The sequence below is a fragment of the Cynocephalus volans genome, chromosome 13 (genome assembly GCF_027409185.1).
Source record: "Cynocephalus volans isolate mCynVol1 chromosome 13, mCynVol1.pri, whole genome shotgun sequence".
Lineage (NCBI taxonomy): Eukaryota > Metazoa > Chordata > Mammalia > Dermoptera > Cynocephalidae > Cynocephalus > Cynocephalus volans.
In genome coordinates, this window is record NC_084472.1 from 5,266,919 (window position 1) to 5,283,755 (window position 16,837).

Here is a 16,837-nt window from a genome sequence, read left to right on the forward strand (position 1 = left end):
CAACACCACACCCTAACCGACTGAGCCAACCGGCCAGGCCATGTATGTTTGGATTTTGAACTATGAGAATGTATTGCCTTTTCAAAAAGTAAAATTTTAATTTAAGTTTAAAAAAGAAAAGACATGCACAACAGACGTATTTAACCTGTTTTTTTCCCTCCTTAGGAAAAAAATAAGATCAGGTTAAATGGGAGAGAGTGACATAAAAACAATGACAGCCGAGAGAGATGGGTCACAAAAGGAGGTCCCATGGGAGCTCAAAGAAGAGGCTCCTAATAGTACCAGCAAGGCCCTTCAAAGAGGAAGAGACTTATAAAAGAAAGGTCACACTTTTGCAGCACCTTGGTTATCAGCCTTTAGAAAACAGGTTTGTCTGAGCGATTAGATGCCAGAGTTTCTGATAAAAACGTTAGTGTGAGATGGGGCTAAGTGCTGTCTCCTACCTGGAAGCTCCCACTGCTGTTGATGTGGTCGTGTTTTGGATGAACAACGACATAGATTTGGCTCTCAAACTCTAATAGATAGTCTCAAAAAAGAGGATCTTATATCTGAGCGATAGGATTTTAGGACAGATAATCCTGCAGTTCGTGCTTCCCCTACCATGGGATTTACTTCTTTTCCCTTAGGGAAGAGTTCAAGAGTGTAAATTCAGTTCATAGCATTCATTTAAACAGCTGCATTCCAACTTCCTTAAACTAATCAGAACCAATAAAAGCACCATCAAGAAACTCCAAGCCTTGCTTTTAAAATTCCCTGAGAATGATTTGTAAGAAGGATGTATTTTTAATCACCTAAAGCTAACTAACCAATGGCTCGCATCTGCTGTTACGTTTAAAACCTGTGGAACTACTGCCTACGTCCCCTATTCCTCCTGCACAGATAAGGGGGCCTCCATTACATCCTCAACTTGGAATTTCCTTGCTGTTGCCAGTTCAGGAAAGAGTTCAGGACACATGGCTGGGCCCAGTGCTCGTTCCCAGGATAGGGAGGAGGAAGCATCGGAGAGTAATCATTTTAACGTACTCCTTAATTTATTAAAGCAAATCTTGTCTAGCAGAGTGTTTACAATGCTCCCTTTTGTGAGTTGTTCTGAATAGATATACCAGATTTCCTCCAAGGGGCCTTTTTACGCAAGTACAGACGTGGAACAAAGCTCATGCCAAAAGGCCCCGGGCCTAGGCTGGCCAGCAATTCCCAGGTGGTGGCAGGGTGCCAGGTGCGTTCACGCTCCGAGGCCCCAGACACAAATCTGGTCTCCGTAGAGAGCACATTCTCTTACTGATTAGGAATCTTGAATGACATTCAAGAGGCGCAGGTGTTCAACAATTCTGCAGCTGAATTCCAACAGCAGAGCGCTGCCCCCGTGGCCGCAAGACAATGTATGTCTGTGAAGGGGGCCGGGGAGGCCTTCTGCATGGGTCTCCTGCATTCCTGTCTGTCTCAGAAACTCTCCTGTTCTTGTTCTCTATTGATTTCCAAGTAAGAGTAAAAATAAACATCCACTGAAAGGGGGGAAAGGGGAAAACTATTTCTCATCTAATGCTTGATTCTCCTGATGATGATAGGTACATGAAATGGACTAAAAAAGCAACCACCATAATTCAGTCACTTTTCAGATTCAGATATTATTGCGGGGAACCAGGAGCGGGGAGCCGACAGGCGCAGCAGCAGGAAGAGTGTGTGGCATCCGCCAGCCGGGCTGTGCCAGGGGCGTCTCCTTCTCCTGCCTCTCCAGCCCATCAGCAGCCCCTGCCCCCATGGTGGGTGCCCCGCTCCCCAGCGTGCCCACACGAAGTGTGAATTGTCTGCATTACTCACGGTGAGTCCACCTTCAGCTCGTTCTTTATGAAGTTGTCTCACCAGCCCCCAGCACTGAGTGACCCAGGCCACCTTGCTAATTGGGCTGGGCATAGGTGTCCCAAAGCAGCCTCAACTCCAGAGGCTGGGGGCTAATGAGGCCAGGCACAAACAAAGGTGGGCCACAGGTACTCTCTGGTAAGAGTTAGAACCAGCAGCCCCGGAGAGCACGGTGCAGGTGGCAGTGGGAACCTAGCTGAAAGATTCTAATCCTGTGTCCCTGATGGATCCTGTGTAAGCTGAAATGGTGAAGGAAAGAAAATCTGAGTAGAAGCTCTGAGGAGCAAAGAGACAAGAGGAAAAGAGGAGTGTGTGGAAGCTGTCTAGTCACAGTGGCAGAGTGAAGCCATTACTCGGGTTCCTACAGCTGAGGCCTCTGGACCTGCTGAGTTTCCAGAATAATCCTTAGTCCTGACTGTTCATGGCTCCTCCTGTGTCCTTTTGCAGGTGTTTCCTTGCAATGAGCCTCTCCCCTTCTTGAGAAATTTCAGTGAGTCTCTATTCTTTACAGCCCAAAACCCTAAGTAATACAATATTCTAGTCTTTAGTTCTGTGCACAAATGCAGCTATATACTCTTTCTTACAAAACTGGGTCACACTGGAATGCTATATTGTAACTTGCCTTTTTATGTGACTTGACAATATATTGTGAGAATTCTCCTAATATCACCACAACTTTATAAAGGATTTCCTTGCAAGGTCCTTCTGAATAGCTATCTCCATAGCCAAGTCCAATTTGCTGTCATCCAACTGAAAAAATACCTGCCATAGAAACCCACCGTGCCATTGACTGAAATTCTTCCCAGGTCTGCCTGTCTTGGAGCCCGTCCTGCTTCCACTCTTGGGTGTCCCCTGCCTTTCCAGCAGGCCCTTGGTGAGCTTTAGCAGAGGTCAAACACAATCTTCCACTAGCAGAAACATAGTGGAACCATCCAAAGAACACGAAATGAGCCACAAAAAAGCCCGACGCATAACTTACAGTTCTATCTATTCTGTGGCATTTTATTTTATTTTTTTACAAACAGAACCCCACTTCATTAGCAGTTAGTCTGAGACTGTACGTTAATGGAGGAACATTCGCATGTTTAACACAAACCCAAAACAGCTGGTTCAAGAGCCCTCATCAGGTGAGCTTGGTAACGGCCCCTCTTCATCCTTCTTTCCCCCTTGCCCCCACCACAAGGGAAGGAAACTTCTGCCCGCTCCCCACGTGTGCCACCACCCTCTCCAGTCAGCACCTCCTCTCCCCAGGAAACAACATGAATTTCATGCACAAGTTACAAAAGGAGCCCTCTTGCTGACGATAAAAGCTAGCACAGTTACAGAAAGCCCACTCCCCCTGTGTGGCATTTTAAAAATGGTAAATCTGTCATCGAGATAAAAACTCAACACAGAAACTCTGAGCACTTTGGTATAACGCAAGTAAAGATGACCCTGCCACCGACCCATCTCATAGGGCCGTCAGAAACCCTTTAGCCACCTTATGCCTGCAACTTTCACGCTCCTGTGGCTTCAAATGTGCTACTGAGGCAAGTTCTGGCAGCATCCACAGCCCTGAGGCACATTAGCATTGCTCCAGACATGGACCTAGGGACCCTAATGCAGGGAGCCCCAGCCCTGTCCTGCTGGGGTCCTGGGTCCAGGCCCCTCTCATGGAGGCATCATCTGTCCCTCAAGCCCTCCACAGCCTTGTGGTGTTTCTCTAGCGAGTGGCATGGTGGTCTCTCCTTCTGGCCATTGTTGACCTCACCAAGCTCCACCGGATGTGGCCAGCATTGCTCCATCACCGTGCCACAAATCCTTGCCTGGAGCACTCACGGGCTGAACGCGTTCTGAATTGGGAGCTTTTAAATGTCCTGTATTTTAGGCTCTAACTATTCATTCTCGGTTGCCTGTTTTCACTTTGGTCTGACAACACATATATGGCCTCCGAGGCTCAACTTCTCCATCAGCAAAACGAAGCCATTTCTTCCCATTTCACTGTTTGGTCGTGAGGCCTGAGCTGCTGGCAAGGTCACATGCCATGACGCTCGTAACCACCCGGCTCATAGATCACATGGGTGCTCAGGCTTCTTTGTTCTTGTCCCTTCTTCCTTCATAATTTCTCCAGGACGATGCCAGAGATTGGAGAAAATAAAGATATCAGAAGGCTGTGATGCTGGCATCATTACACAGCAACGTGTGTGAGGTACATGGCAGAAAAGAAAGAGAGAAAGAGGAGAAAGAGAAAGAAAAGGTCCCTCACTTCTCACAGTGAGCCCGCCGTCAGCCAAAGGCATTTACATGTGTCACATCCTGGGGATCACTCGGGTTACACAATCGTCAAAACTCGACAGTCTGAACACTTACACTGCCTGTGCATTTGTTGTACTTTTATTATGTCAACTTTTTTTCAAGAAACAAATTAAAACAGAAAGCAATGCTGCATCCTATTAATTAGCATTATAATATTAGAAGTGGGTGGAAATAAACTGGCTTTCCCTCGGACTCTCCCGGTGGGCAGGGACCTTGGGCCCCGTTCCCTTCCCACCTCCCCATCCTCTCCCTATCACTTGCTTGGTCCATGTGCAGCCAGCTCATGGGTCCTTTCGCCTTCATTCTTGGCACTTTCCATCCATCGTCCTCATGGCCACCCAGATGACCTCTGTGAAATGCAAGTATTTTCACATTATTTCTTGCTTAAAATCGATGCTTTAGTCACTTCCCATTTCCTACCTTCACAGGGCTTGCAAAGCCCTCCTTGGTGAGCTGGGTCCTGCCCACCTCTCCAGCTCCCTCACATGCCATTGCTGCACTCCCATTCCACGCCCCAGAAATATAAACTGCTTATAATTCCCCCACATCCAATTTATCCCTTTGCCTGAAATGCCTTTTCCAAAATTACGAAATTAAAATTAGTACCAAGACAAACATATACTGTGCTTATGGTCTTCCAAAAACAGTGGTCAAGTTTTATACATTCACATTAAACAGGGACATTTACTCAGTGTTGTATTTGACCAGCTGTGCTGTGAAGAGGGCACACTGGGCTTGGGGCCAGTTTATCATGTAAGCCCTAGCTTTGCTCCTTAAAGACTGCAGATCCTTGGACTGGTAACTTAGGATGTCTGAATCTCATCTTATTTTATGTAAAATGAGAGATACAAATATTCCCCCTAAAGGAGGAGGAACTCGTGAGATGCTGGCTCTAAAGGAGCTTTATAAACTCTGCAGGGCTGCACAAGTGCATTCTGCATATGAGGCAACCTGCGTGCAATGAGCAGATTGGAGCAGAGTCCTTGTGGAATCTTGGCAACCTTTTGTTGCATTGGTTCTGTCTGAGAATGTCTTGAATTCTAGGAAGAATTTTCTATGGCTAGCTCTGGCATGTAAATCACACTATTGTCTGCTCCATCCAACACCACAAAAATTCCTTCTTCAAGGGCAAATTTAAGAGCATGCTGCATCTGCCCTCAGTTCTGAGTAGTGACCATGAATCTAACACAGCACATGTGTTCCAATGGGGACAGGCTATTGGAAGACATTAGCAGACACAGTAGACAGAGCACTAGGTGCAAGAGAACCAGACTTTAATCCTGTCTCTGCCACCAGGTGACCTCCTTCGCCGCAATTCTCTCACCTCTCAAGCCTTGATTAAATTAGTGCTAAGGTCCCTCCTGGTTCTTACATTCTATGTATGGCCAAGATCACAGTGATGGCTGCTTTAAAAACAGTTTTGAGTAACATTCATCTTGAGGTCCTCCAGGATCAAACCACAGTGTTAATTGATCTACAAAGTGCTTAGCATATAGTCCAATCAGACCGTTCTCACCAGAGGTGCCATCAATATATACGTCGAGTGACCTCAGATGCTGATTTCTTAGGAGAAACTTCCTTTTTGTGGAACTAAGAGGTGCCTCGTGAAAAGAACTGGTTAGAAACTAGTCATCACCTCTGGGAAGGGAAAGGGAAGCAGTATGACTGACTTCTTACTAACTTTTCTTTCCACCCTTTTAATTTTGTCCTTTCTGTTTGTCTTAAAATAACCATGTAAATACTTGCTTATGAAATGATTTGGTGCCTGGGCTTGCTTTCAAATGCTCCAGTGCTGGGGGCGTGGGGGAAGGCAGTGAAATAGGATGAACCATGTGTTAAAAAGAAAAACTTTAGACAAATGTAACAGTTTAATTGAGCAAAAAATGCCGGAACCAGAATAGGTTCAGAGCAACTCCCTGGCTGCCATGTGTTCAAGGTAAGATTTATAGTCAGAAAAAGGAAAGTGAGGCACAGAAACAGAAGTGAGGTGCAGAAACAGCTGGACTGGGTACAGCAGGCATCTGCCTTATTTGGCCCTGGTGTGAACAGCGGCTGCCTGTGATTGGCTGAGATTCAGCTACATGTTGCAAGAGCTGCTTATAGTCTGTTTGCACGTCAAGTTAGGTTACAGCTCACTATGTCTGGAGAAACTTTTAGAAGGAACTTAATTTAACACGTGTTGATAATCGTTGACGTTGGTTGATAGATACATGGGGTTCCTTATACTGTTCTGTCTACTCTTCGATATGTTTGAAATGTTCCACAATGAAACTTATAAATAATAAATATTTTAATTTGTTAAAAAGTGCACTTAAAATAATTAGTCACAGACAGAAAAATTTTTCTTTATTTCACCTTTCCCTTGAAAATTTTATTACTCTAATGAACACAGAAAGAAGGTTTCCTATGATGAATCAGTTAAATTCTTTCAAGAGGAATTAGAGTGAGAAACCAGGGGTGAAACTGGAATCAGAGGCTGGCCTCCCCACTCCTGCCAAGTGGCAAAGCCAGCTAAGACTGAGAGGGAGAAGTGGCAGGTGTCACTCGGGGACATGATCTCCTGCCCTTCCTTGACCAAGTCTGAGCCAAGATGGACGCTGGGCCAGGGCTGCCTGCAGTTATTGGCTAAACAGGGACCTTCGTTTGTGGGTACTTTTCTTGTCACATTGGCTCTTCCTTTATGGAAAAAATGAAAGTACTAAGGCCATGAACAGGAGAGAGATAGCAGAGCGGGTGTCAAAGGAGCACCCATGAAGAGTGTCCTTTCTGAATGAGAAGATGGCCTTTACAGCACTTTTACCTGCACACCCACCAAAAACTCCTGCTGTTTTTATGACTTACTTAGAGATGCATTTTAAAAACGAATCTATGAACAAGGATCTGGCAATGGGGAAAACTGCTGAAATAACCTGGGCTTCCAGGTCAGTTGTGTTAATTTCTTGTTGCTGCTAAAACAAATTATCATCGTAAACTTGGTGGCTTAAAACAACATGAATTTAATTTGCTATAGTTCTGTAGGTCAAAAGCCCGAAATCAATGTCACTGGGCTAAGGTATGGGTGTCAGCAGGACAGGATCCTTCTGGAGGCTCTGAGGGGAGAACCTGTGTCCTTGCCTCTTCCAGCCTCCAGGGGCCACCTCCATTCCTTGGCTTGTGGCCCCTTCCCCCTTCAGAGCACATCATTCCCATCTCTGCTTCCTTCATCACATCACCTTCTCCTTCAGCCCTGACCCTCCTTTGTCCTCTTGTAGGGACTGTGATTACATTAGGTCCACCCAGATAATCCAGGATAATCTCCTGTTGGGAAAATAGAATAGTTTTGTCAGGTTCCCCTCGCCTTAGGTCAGGTTGGGGGTGGTGCAGCATTCTTTCTAAGCAAGTTGTGTGTGGGTGGAGTTAGTGCACCTGCGCAGTGCCGCAATTTGGCTGTCGTTTTACTGCCTCAGGCGGCCACCGCCACACAAGCAGCCATGTTTTCCAACCTGTGGCTTCCAAGGACCTGTTCACTGGTTACCTAGCTCATAGACCCGCATGTAAGGGGTCTGGTGACCCAGCTTGGTGTGTGTGGGGTCTGGTGACCCAGCCTGGCATGTGAAGGGTTTGTGACCCAGTCTGGAACGGGCTTGAGGGGTCTGTGGGCTCCAGACCCAGCCAGAGCTCAGCGATTGGCATTGTCAGCAGGATTCCAACACTAGCCTTAGCACTACAATTGGCGACATCGGCAGGATTCCAACATTAGCCAGAGCGCCATACATCTCCCCATCTCAAAACACTGAATTTATTCTCATCTGCAAAATCCCTTTTCCAAATATGGTCATATTCACAAGAGATTAGGAGTGGACATCTTTGTGGAGCCAATATTCAGCCAACTGCACAGTCACGGTGTGGCATCACTGGAAGCACCTTGCTGGTGGTCTAGGCCTGAGTCACGCTTCTCAAATGGAGGGCTGTGCACCCAGGTGCACTGGAACAAGCAGTTCTCTAAGTCACAGGGAGAGCAAGGAGCATTACCTTCATTTCAGGAGAAGGGATTCAAGACATTATTTTAATATTTAAACAAACGTGGGTGTGTTATAGAACAGCATGCAAAGCTCTTATGAATTTCAAAAGTAAAAATGTAAGTCTCCAAAAAGATGTCTCCACTAGTGGTGAGGTTCTTTGAGCTTCTTCCCTTGGCCCCTAGGTTGGTCGACTCTCCTCTGCCGATGGAGACACTCACTGGGAGAGCATGAGAGGCACGCTGGATGCGACCACTCACTTTATAAAGGAGGGAAGGTAGGCCCAAGAGCACACAACCTAAAAATGCAGTGGGGCAGACAAGGGTCGGTCACAGCCCGCCTGGCTCATGGTAGTTTGCTGTATGTTTGCTCCAGAAACCTCAGCTCACACAGGTCTGGCTGACTGTCACTGCACTCTCTGGTGCTTCCCTGGCACCATTCATCTTAAAGATTTCTCTGATGCTGGGAAGGGGGCTCTGAAAGACATGTCTTCTCATGGGGAAATGAATAAGAATTTTGGGCAATTTGCCCAACTGCCAAATATTTTATTCTATTTTCCTTGAAAGAATCTCACAGGATTTGATGGGACATTTAATGTTTACAGACATTTATATGGCAAAGCAAGAAGTAATGCATATTTTAAAGCAGTGCTTTTGAATCTAATACCCATTTTCCTTCAGAAGACGTGTCCTTCAGGATTTGACTCACGTGAGAAAATAGGAAATTCACCTTTTGGGGCCTCCTTCTCCTTCCTCCCCTTCTCCTCTCTACGTGCTTCCAGATTTCCTTTACTTCTTCCTAAAACAGTGATTGTCTTTTTGGAATACGATATGTCAGATTCCTTTAGAAGGTAAATATGTAAAAATGCAGATCATGTTATGACAGCATCGACCACCTCACACCTTGGCCAGTTGTGCCAGTCCCCATGGCACATATTTATTGTCTGCTAGTTACTTTTAACCCTAACATCACTGGCATATTAGTGTGTTGTACATGCAAGAGAATTGCTTACCCTGGTGAACTATGTGCAGGGATTGAGCAGGGAGAGCTGCTTCCATGCAGGTGGGTAGACAAGGTTCACCTTGCCTGTCCACACTCAGGATGTCTTTGGCCCATGCAGTTGCATGATTTGGAATGCCACGGCTTTGTTTGAACACAGGAAGCTTGGGAAGCCCTTGAACCAAGCATCCAAATTAGGCTCTTGGGTCCCAAAGTCATAGAAATGAACCATGCACCCAGCAGTAAAGCAAACAATGCTTTGTTAAAAGAGGAGAAAGACTTGTGCATAAGGGAATTAGCTACGGGGAAACTAGCTACCCAATACGGGCTGTTCAGGGTCATTTGCAGCATAAGGGGACAAGAGGTGCATGCCAGCATCATCATTCTGCACCTCCAGAGGTGGTCCATTCTGTTCATGGGTGCATCATGGGCGCATGCTCGGTTAGGGCTTTGGTACTCGCGCCTGCTCAGTATGTCTAAAATGGTGGTGTTGCTCATTATCACCACCCCAGTAGAGTCATTGTAGTGGTCACCTTGAGGCTTTGTGCACATGCCTAACTCTTAAAGGAAACTTAAGGTTAATCTGTAACTTAATTTTTACAATTGCAGGCAAAGAAAGAATGGGTAGATGATAATAAATCTTAAACAAAGCTAGCAGTTATATTTCAACAAGCCTTGGGGAAGGGGTTTTGTAACTCAGTGAATATCTGTTCCCCTCTTATCTAAGTTTATTTTATCAGGTTGGGCCATGTGATAATCATGTGCCCTGGGGGTCTCATGACTGAGGAGTGGAGAAGTTACAAAATATCCTCTGCAGGGAAAATGGAGTCAGTTTGGTTCACAGCCCCAGCCCTTTTCTGTCTCACCTGCAAGTTGCAAATTTATGGGTCAAGAAAAAGAAACTCCATTCAACAGCTGGAAAATTACCAAAACTTGGACATTGACAAATGGCAAAAAATAATGTTGGAAGTAGGAGTACAAAAGAAGTTTTAACAAGCTCTCTTGTTTAGCAGCATTACCTATTTCGGAATTCATGAGGTCTGCAAGCTAGGTTTGCATGACGAACAATCAAGTCATCTGTGAAGCAGCAAACACATTGAAGTCATGTTCAAAGCAAAGCCACATTTGTGTGACCAACACTGGAATGCTGCTGTAAATAAAGGCCAGTCCCTGAGATGTCTGAAAACTCAGTAATGCATAACAATGTGGGGGTATTTAGAGCAAACGAGGACAAATGGCATGAAGGTGAACAACTCAAAGAAAGCAAACCTTTCTTTTTCAGAACTTCCACCTCTAAATACTCATTTTACATTCTTAGTGCAGGGAATTTGACCATCTCCATTATAACCACCCATGGGCCACTATTAGAACTCTAAGGTCTCTTGTGCCCACGTGTGAAGCTATAACATCTAGCACATCTTTAAAATGACAAATTCAGTCAGGTCTCACTTGTCTTAACTCTCTCCATGTAAGTAGCATTTAAACAGATGCTCATTTTTTTGGTGAAGTCTGATACAATTCATGACAATATTAAGAGTGGCCACAGGTGCTAATCAGTACCTCAGGCAATTTTTTACTTTAACTAAACTGATTTTATCTACAAGGAAGTTAGTTGTTTTGTTTGTATTCGATTTCATAAAATTATCAGGAGCAAGTTAATATTTACTTTGTAGGTTCATACTCCTTAATAATATTTTTCATTTCTTTATTCAAATGTTGCTATATTAACAAACAGTAACTATAAAAAATATGCTATACAGAATGCTTTACATGGGTAAGGTTTCAGCAGCCAGGGTAATTGCCTCCCATTTCACATCCAACATTTCACTAGTGCTCAGCTGTTATGTAAGGTCTCTTTTCCTTAATCCACATCACCATGTTAAAGATAAACCCAGGCACATTAAAATTTTAAAGAGCTCTTTAAGCAGACAACCAGTTCATGAATTGGGCAGCTCCAGACCACGCACAGTTCGGGACTCCCCCAGAGTGGCACAAGGGGAAGATTTTTATAGGGTGAATACAGAAGCAAGGCAAAGAAGTCATTCCAGGGAGAAGTCCCTGGTTAGAAATTAGTTGGCAGTATCCAGCTGGCCTGGAATAAGACACTGAGTTGGGTTTTGATTTGCTCAGGTAGGAACCCAGGGCACTGGAGCCACCTCAGTCTAATGGCCTCCCAGTTAGTTACTTTGACAACCCTTTAGTGTAAACTAGAAAACTGATTATCTTTCAGCATTTCACTCTCATGGTGGAGGTATTTTTGTTTGCTATTTTTAAAAAATTATGATAAAATCCCATATTCTAAAACGTGAACTTGGACTACGAAGTTGTCTCCATATGTGGTTAGCTGATCTCGCGCTGGTTCTGACTTCCTCTGCCTCCTTCAGCCAGATTTCCATTGTGAGCAGATTCTTCTGGCCACTGCCAAGCTTTGTAGAATTTCACCTTAGCCAGTAAGACTAAGGTGATCTGGGTACTTTCCTTATATGTTTATATATTTGAAGTGGTTCTGAAGACAGCTACCTCTAGACTTAATTATCCTGGGTACAAACATCACTGAGTCTGAAAAAGCCCTTTGCCTACAGCAGCTCCCTTTACATAGTTTTTCATTGTTTTGTCTGATAGCTTCACTTCCGAGACCATCCCTTGCCCATGAAAAGCAGAAAGTAAATGAATATACATAAATCCACTACTCATTTTGCCAACAAAGTGCAATTTTTTGATTATACAAGTAGAGCCTGAATTCATGCTCATTGTAAAAAAATGCAGCAACATGGAAATACATGGAGTAAAAAGTGAAAGCCCCTTCACATGCTGTCGAGCTAGGGCTGGGTCTGGAGCTCACAAACCCCTTAGGCCCATTCACAAACCCTTCACACGCAGGTCTCTGAGGTAGGTCATTGGCAAAAAGGTCCTTGGAGCCTTGGTTGAAGAAAAAATAATCTTTATTCAGCACACACACGTCTAAGATTTAGGCAGTCCAAAGAAAAGCTCAGAAACTCGACTCCTACCGGCAAAGTCCAAAGAAAAACTGAGCAGCTGCCAGTAAAGTAAACATGCTCTATTTTTAGACATGAGCTCTGCCAGTCAGCGCTGCTTCACAAATTGAAGAACACACAATAGCAACAAAACTAAAAAGATACATGGGTACATATGTGCATTAATTCCACCCACACACAACTTATTTACAAAAAATGTGCTGCACCACCCCAACCAGACCTGAATCGAGGGGGCCTGACCAAATTATTCTATTTTCCCCACACATGCCCTCCTCCCATCTGATTCCCCTCCCACCCTAGATGGGCAACCTCCACCCTAGCTCTGCCCCACTCCTGCACTCCTAGGAAGATTGCTTCCTCCATCCCTCCTCATTCCCCAAGATCACAAAACCAAAGAGGACTTTATTCTGGACCACTTCCTAGAGTGGAAAAGGAGGTGCAATTTTACACAGTAAAGGGTCCCATAGATAGCTCAGGAAGAAGAGGGGAAAACCCAGGCCCTACTCTGCATGGTAGGAGGGCAGTTTAGGGGAGGCAGGCAGAAGGGCTGGAAGAGGGAAACCTGGGGGGCAGGTGATGAGAATCTGAAGAGAGTCCCCTTAAACAAAAGTGGGGGCAACCCCAGATGGCTCCCTCCCAGGGAACAGCCCTCATCTTTAGGATGTACCTTTTGAAGTTCAGGAGAATGTCTGAGTTGGCAAGAACTTGAATTATTCTGTTCCTTAGTTTCCTTCTGTAATGTGTCCATCCTAGGCCACCTTGGGTGGTGGGCTTGGGGAGAGTCAGGGGCTGACATGGTGGTGAGGGGGAAGGAGGACCCTGCCTTGCCTGGGCCTGTGGCAGCCTCCAAGGGGAGCTCCATGACAGCACAGGGCAATGCAGAGCAATGTTCCCAAGCAGAGGACAGCATGGGGTCCTGGTGTGCCTTGTAGATGAGCGCAAACTGCCCTCAAAAAAGCTTACCTATGTACATGGGGGTGTGTGTGGTTCCATTTATTTTTAAACCATGTAATACTCCGTGGGGAAAATAGAATAGTTTAACCAGGCTCCCTCAGCTTGGGCCCGACTGGGGGTCGAGCAGCACATTTCTTTGTAAACAAGTCGTGTGTGGGTGGAGTTACTGTGCATGTGCACCCATGTATCTTTCTAGTTTGTTGCTTGTGTGTGAAGCAGCAATGGCCAGAAGAGCTCGAGTCTAAAAACAGAGCATGTTTACTCTGCTGGCAGCTGCTCAGTTTTTCTTTGGACTTTGCTGATAGAAATTGAGTTTCTGAGTTTCTCTGTGGACTGTTTAGCTCATAGTGTTCTGTGTGCTGAATAAAGACTATTCCTACTTCAGCCAAGGCTGCAAGGACCATTTTGTCCAGTTACCTAGCTCATAGACCTGCGTATGAAGGGTTTGTGAATGGGCTTGAGGGGTCTGTGAGCTCCAGACCCAGCCCTAGCTCTACAATTGGCGTAATCGGAGCAGGATTCTGAGCAGGTACAGGAGCCAAGAAACCCTTGGAGAAGGAGGAAACGTGGCTATTTTTGAACCTGTTGTGCCCCGTGGCCACTTTCCTGTTGACCAGGATCTGGTTGCTGCTCACTGCACTGCAAGTCAGCATAGACCAGGCACTACAGTGGAAAGTCCCTTGGGAGGGGGAGGAAATGTGGCTGTCCTTGAGCATGTGGTGCCCAGTGGCCACTTTTCTGCTGACTGGAACCTGGCTGCTGATTACTCTGCTGCAGATGTATCAAGATCTGAAGAAGAAAGCAGAATTGCTGGAAGCACAGATGATGGTCCTGGAGGACGACGTGCAGCAACTGGCCACTCCAGCTTCTCACACCAGGGAGGATGATAAACCCAGTGGTGAGTTGGGGGAGACCGTGCATCCCCAGGCACAACCTGTCCTGCACCAGAAAGTGAAACACGAGCAGCCTGTGTGACCGGGTGGACAACCAATGGGTGATCCACAGGTGACCCAATTTACCACCTATGTCTCTTATACCCACTTTGAGTTAGTTGACTTGGGGAGACAGTTTTGGCAGAAACAGGGGGAGCCCCTGGCTGCTTGGCTGTTGTGGTTATGGGACCTAGGGCTGGATGGTGTGATATGCTCTGGTGAGGAGATGGAGAAATTGGCTTCCATCACCATGCACCCGTCCCTGAGGCAGCGGCTGCAGAATAGCCCCAGGTATACACAAGGGCCAGGTAATCGCTCCTTAATGGAATGGGTGAGTGCAGCTGCCCAAATCGTGTGGGCAAATGCTGGAGAACTGCTCAAGACTGTTAGTAAATGGCAAACGTTTGCTGAGTTACTTCAAATAATTCAAGAACCTGGGATGCTGCAGTCCATGTTTAATGTGAACACTCATGGCCCAGATGATGAAAATTTTACAGGCAACATGAGAGACACAGTGCTGCAGAATGCCCCATCAACGTTTTTTGGGTCACTGATGACCATACTGGCCCCATACATTGGTCATCCTATACATGAGGTAATGACCATGATAGCCAGCTTGGGTGAAGTAGAGGGTAGGAGACAAGCAAAAGGGGTCTGAAAAGTGGCTAAGACCAAACCCCCAAGAAATACTCGAGATTTTATCCCAAAGGAACCAAGCAAGACTAGCCGTAAACAGATGTGGCCTGACTTGCTTGTAGCAGGGGTTGATAGCAAGAAAACTGACTGGCAGCCAAATGCAGTTCTGTTTGTTTTGTGGCAGCAATTGCACCCTGAACAGAGTTTCACCAAATATCGGGAAACAGGTAGCAAGGTACGCTCAGTGGATTTAAAGGATTTTTTGGAACAGAATGTACTGTTCCATTCTGATTAGGGAGCAGGCCAAGGTGCTTATCTTTGGGGGACAGGCAAGGACTGGAGGCCTCATGTTGGATTGGCAATGATGAAGCTGATGCTCTGGCTAAGGTAAGGTGGCTGGAGAGAGCTCCAGCAGCTGATGTAGCTGGGTGGCTGCGTTGGAGAATGCAGCATGCTGGCTGAAAGACCAGGTGGTCGATAACTCGCTGGGTACCTCATAAACCTGAGCAAGAATGCCCCTGATGGGCATATGTGCTCCTGATGAGCAGACAGGTGCCCCCGATGGGCAGATAACTTGTGTGAGAGTGCCCGGGACATAGTGGCAGGCGGATCTTGTGGGACCACTTCTAAAGTCAGAGAGTTACTGGTCTTCTGTTTGTATGGTCTTGTGGGGCCCCAGACCAGGTAAGATTCCTATTCCTGCAACCATCCTTTCTCAGGACGGCAAACTGGCATGTATCTTACCAGAGGGTCAAGAATTTCCCCTATTGGTACCAATAACCCTTCTGTCTTTTCGCCCATAGTGTTCTGGCTGCAGGCACTGCACCAGAGTCAACTGGGTACATACATACATTGGTGTGATCATCTACTGAATATGCACTGAACGTCACATCAGTATGACTACAAGATTCCCATGGAAAGTCACCCCAATGATGACTACTAACCGGACATGTGCAACTAAAGAGAGAACTACAGGACAAGCCTTAAGGACAAGCCTTAAGCCATATTGAACAGACGATAGCTTGTATAAATAAAAGGATCATTTATCCTCACTAAGGGAACATTGCAGATTTTTAATGCATAGATTGTATGGCGAGGGACCCTGAAGGGGTGGATTGTGGGGAAAATAGAATAGTTTAATCAGGCTTCCTTGGCTTTGGTCCAGTTGGGGATTGAGCAGCACATTTCTTTGTAAACAAGTTGTGTGTGGGTGGAGTTAGTGCGCATGTGCACCCATGTATCTTTCTAGTTTGTTGCTTGTGTGTGTTCTTCAGTTTGTGAAGCAGCGCTGGCCGGAAGGGCTCAAGTCTAAAAATAGAGCATGTTTACTCTGCTGGCAGCTGCTCAGTTTTTCTTTGGACTTTGCTAGTAGCAGTTGAGTTTCTCTGTGGACTTCTTGGCTCATAGTGTTGTGTGTGCTGAATAAAGACTATTCCTACTTCAACCAAGGCTCCAAGGACCTTTTTGCCAGTTACCTAGCTCGTAGACCTGCGTGTGAAGGGTTTGTGAATGGGCTTGAGGGGTCTGTGAGTTCCAGGCCCCAGCTCTAGCTCTACATATGCACACACACACAATGTTTAAAAACATAAATGGAATCCTATTGAATTTATTTTTTCTGTGACTTGCTTTTTCCCTTAATATACTATAGTATTCCATGTCAGTATGTATAGAGCCATCTTATTCTTTCTAACACATACTGCCTATCTTTTAAAATCAGAAGGCCATTGTTGGTGCTTTTTTGGTTTCCAGTGGCTGACTTAGGATTAATGAGAAGACACAGGAGAGGGCTGAAGAGAGACTGGTGAGACCACTCCCCAGACATGCGGTGACTCACTGGAACCTGCCTTCTACAACCCTCCTTGCTGTTCACCAGCCCCGGTCCTATGGGAGCAACCTAATGTCACGTGGCCTCAGCCTCTATGTCTCAGCAAAGGAGAGATCAGGGAAAGCTGGGGGAGATCCCTACATTTCATCATTTTGGAAAATGTTTCTATTTCCTTTTAGGTTTCACAGCCCATCAAACCTTCAAAGACGTTTTAATGGTGTTAAATTGGCTTTCCCCTCCCTTTTTCTTTCTTTTCCTTTTTTTTTTTTTTTTTTTGAAGGAATCAAAGACAAACTTCAAATGCTTAGAATGTCAACTTCATGCACTTCAATGCTTTTATGTGCA

At 45.7% G+C, this 16,837-nt stretch overlaps 1 protein-coding gene across 4 annotated transcripts in view; it reads left to right on the forward strand.

The window, feature by feature from the left end:
- Positions 1-16,497, forward strand: part of TWSG1 (twisted gastrulation BMP signaling modulator 1) — an 81,279-nt gene extending 64,782 nt beyond the window's left edge. For 2 of the 4 annotated variants that reach the window (XM_063077359.1, XM_063077362.1), the window contains exons 7-8: positions 1,617-1,819; positions 13,877-13,989. In XM_063077359.1, the coding sequence (XP_062933429.1) occupies positions 1,617-1,819; positions 13,877-13,892 (219 nt within the window). In that variant the 3' untranslated portion in view covers positions 13,893-13,989. Of the gene's footprint in view, positions 1-1,616; positions 1,820-13,876; positions 13,998-15,470; positions 16,092-16,416 lie in introns of those variants that run through there. The other 2 variants (XM_063077361.1, XM_063077360.1) reach the window with 2 other exon arrangements.
- The last annotated feature ends 340 nt before the right edge of the window (positions 16,498-16,837 follow it).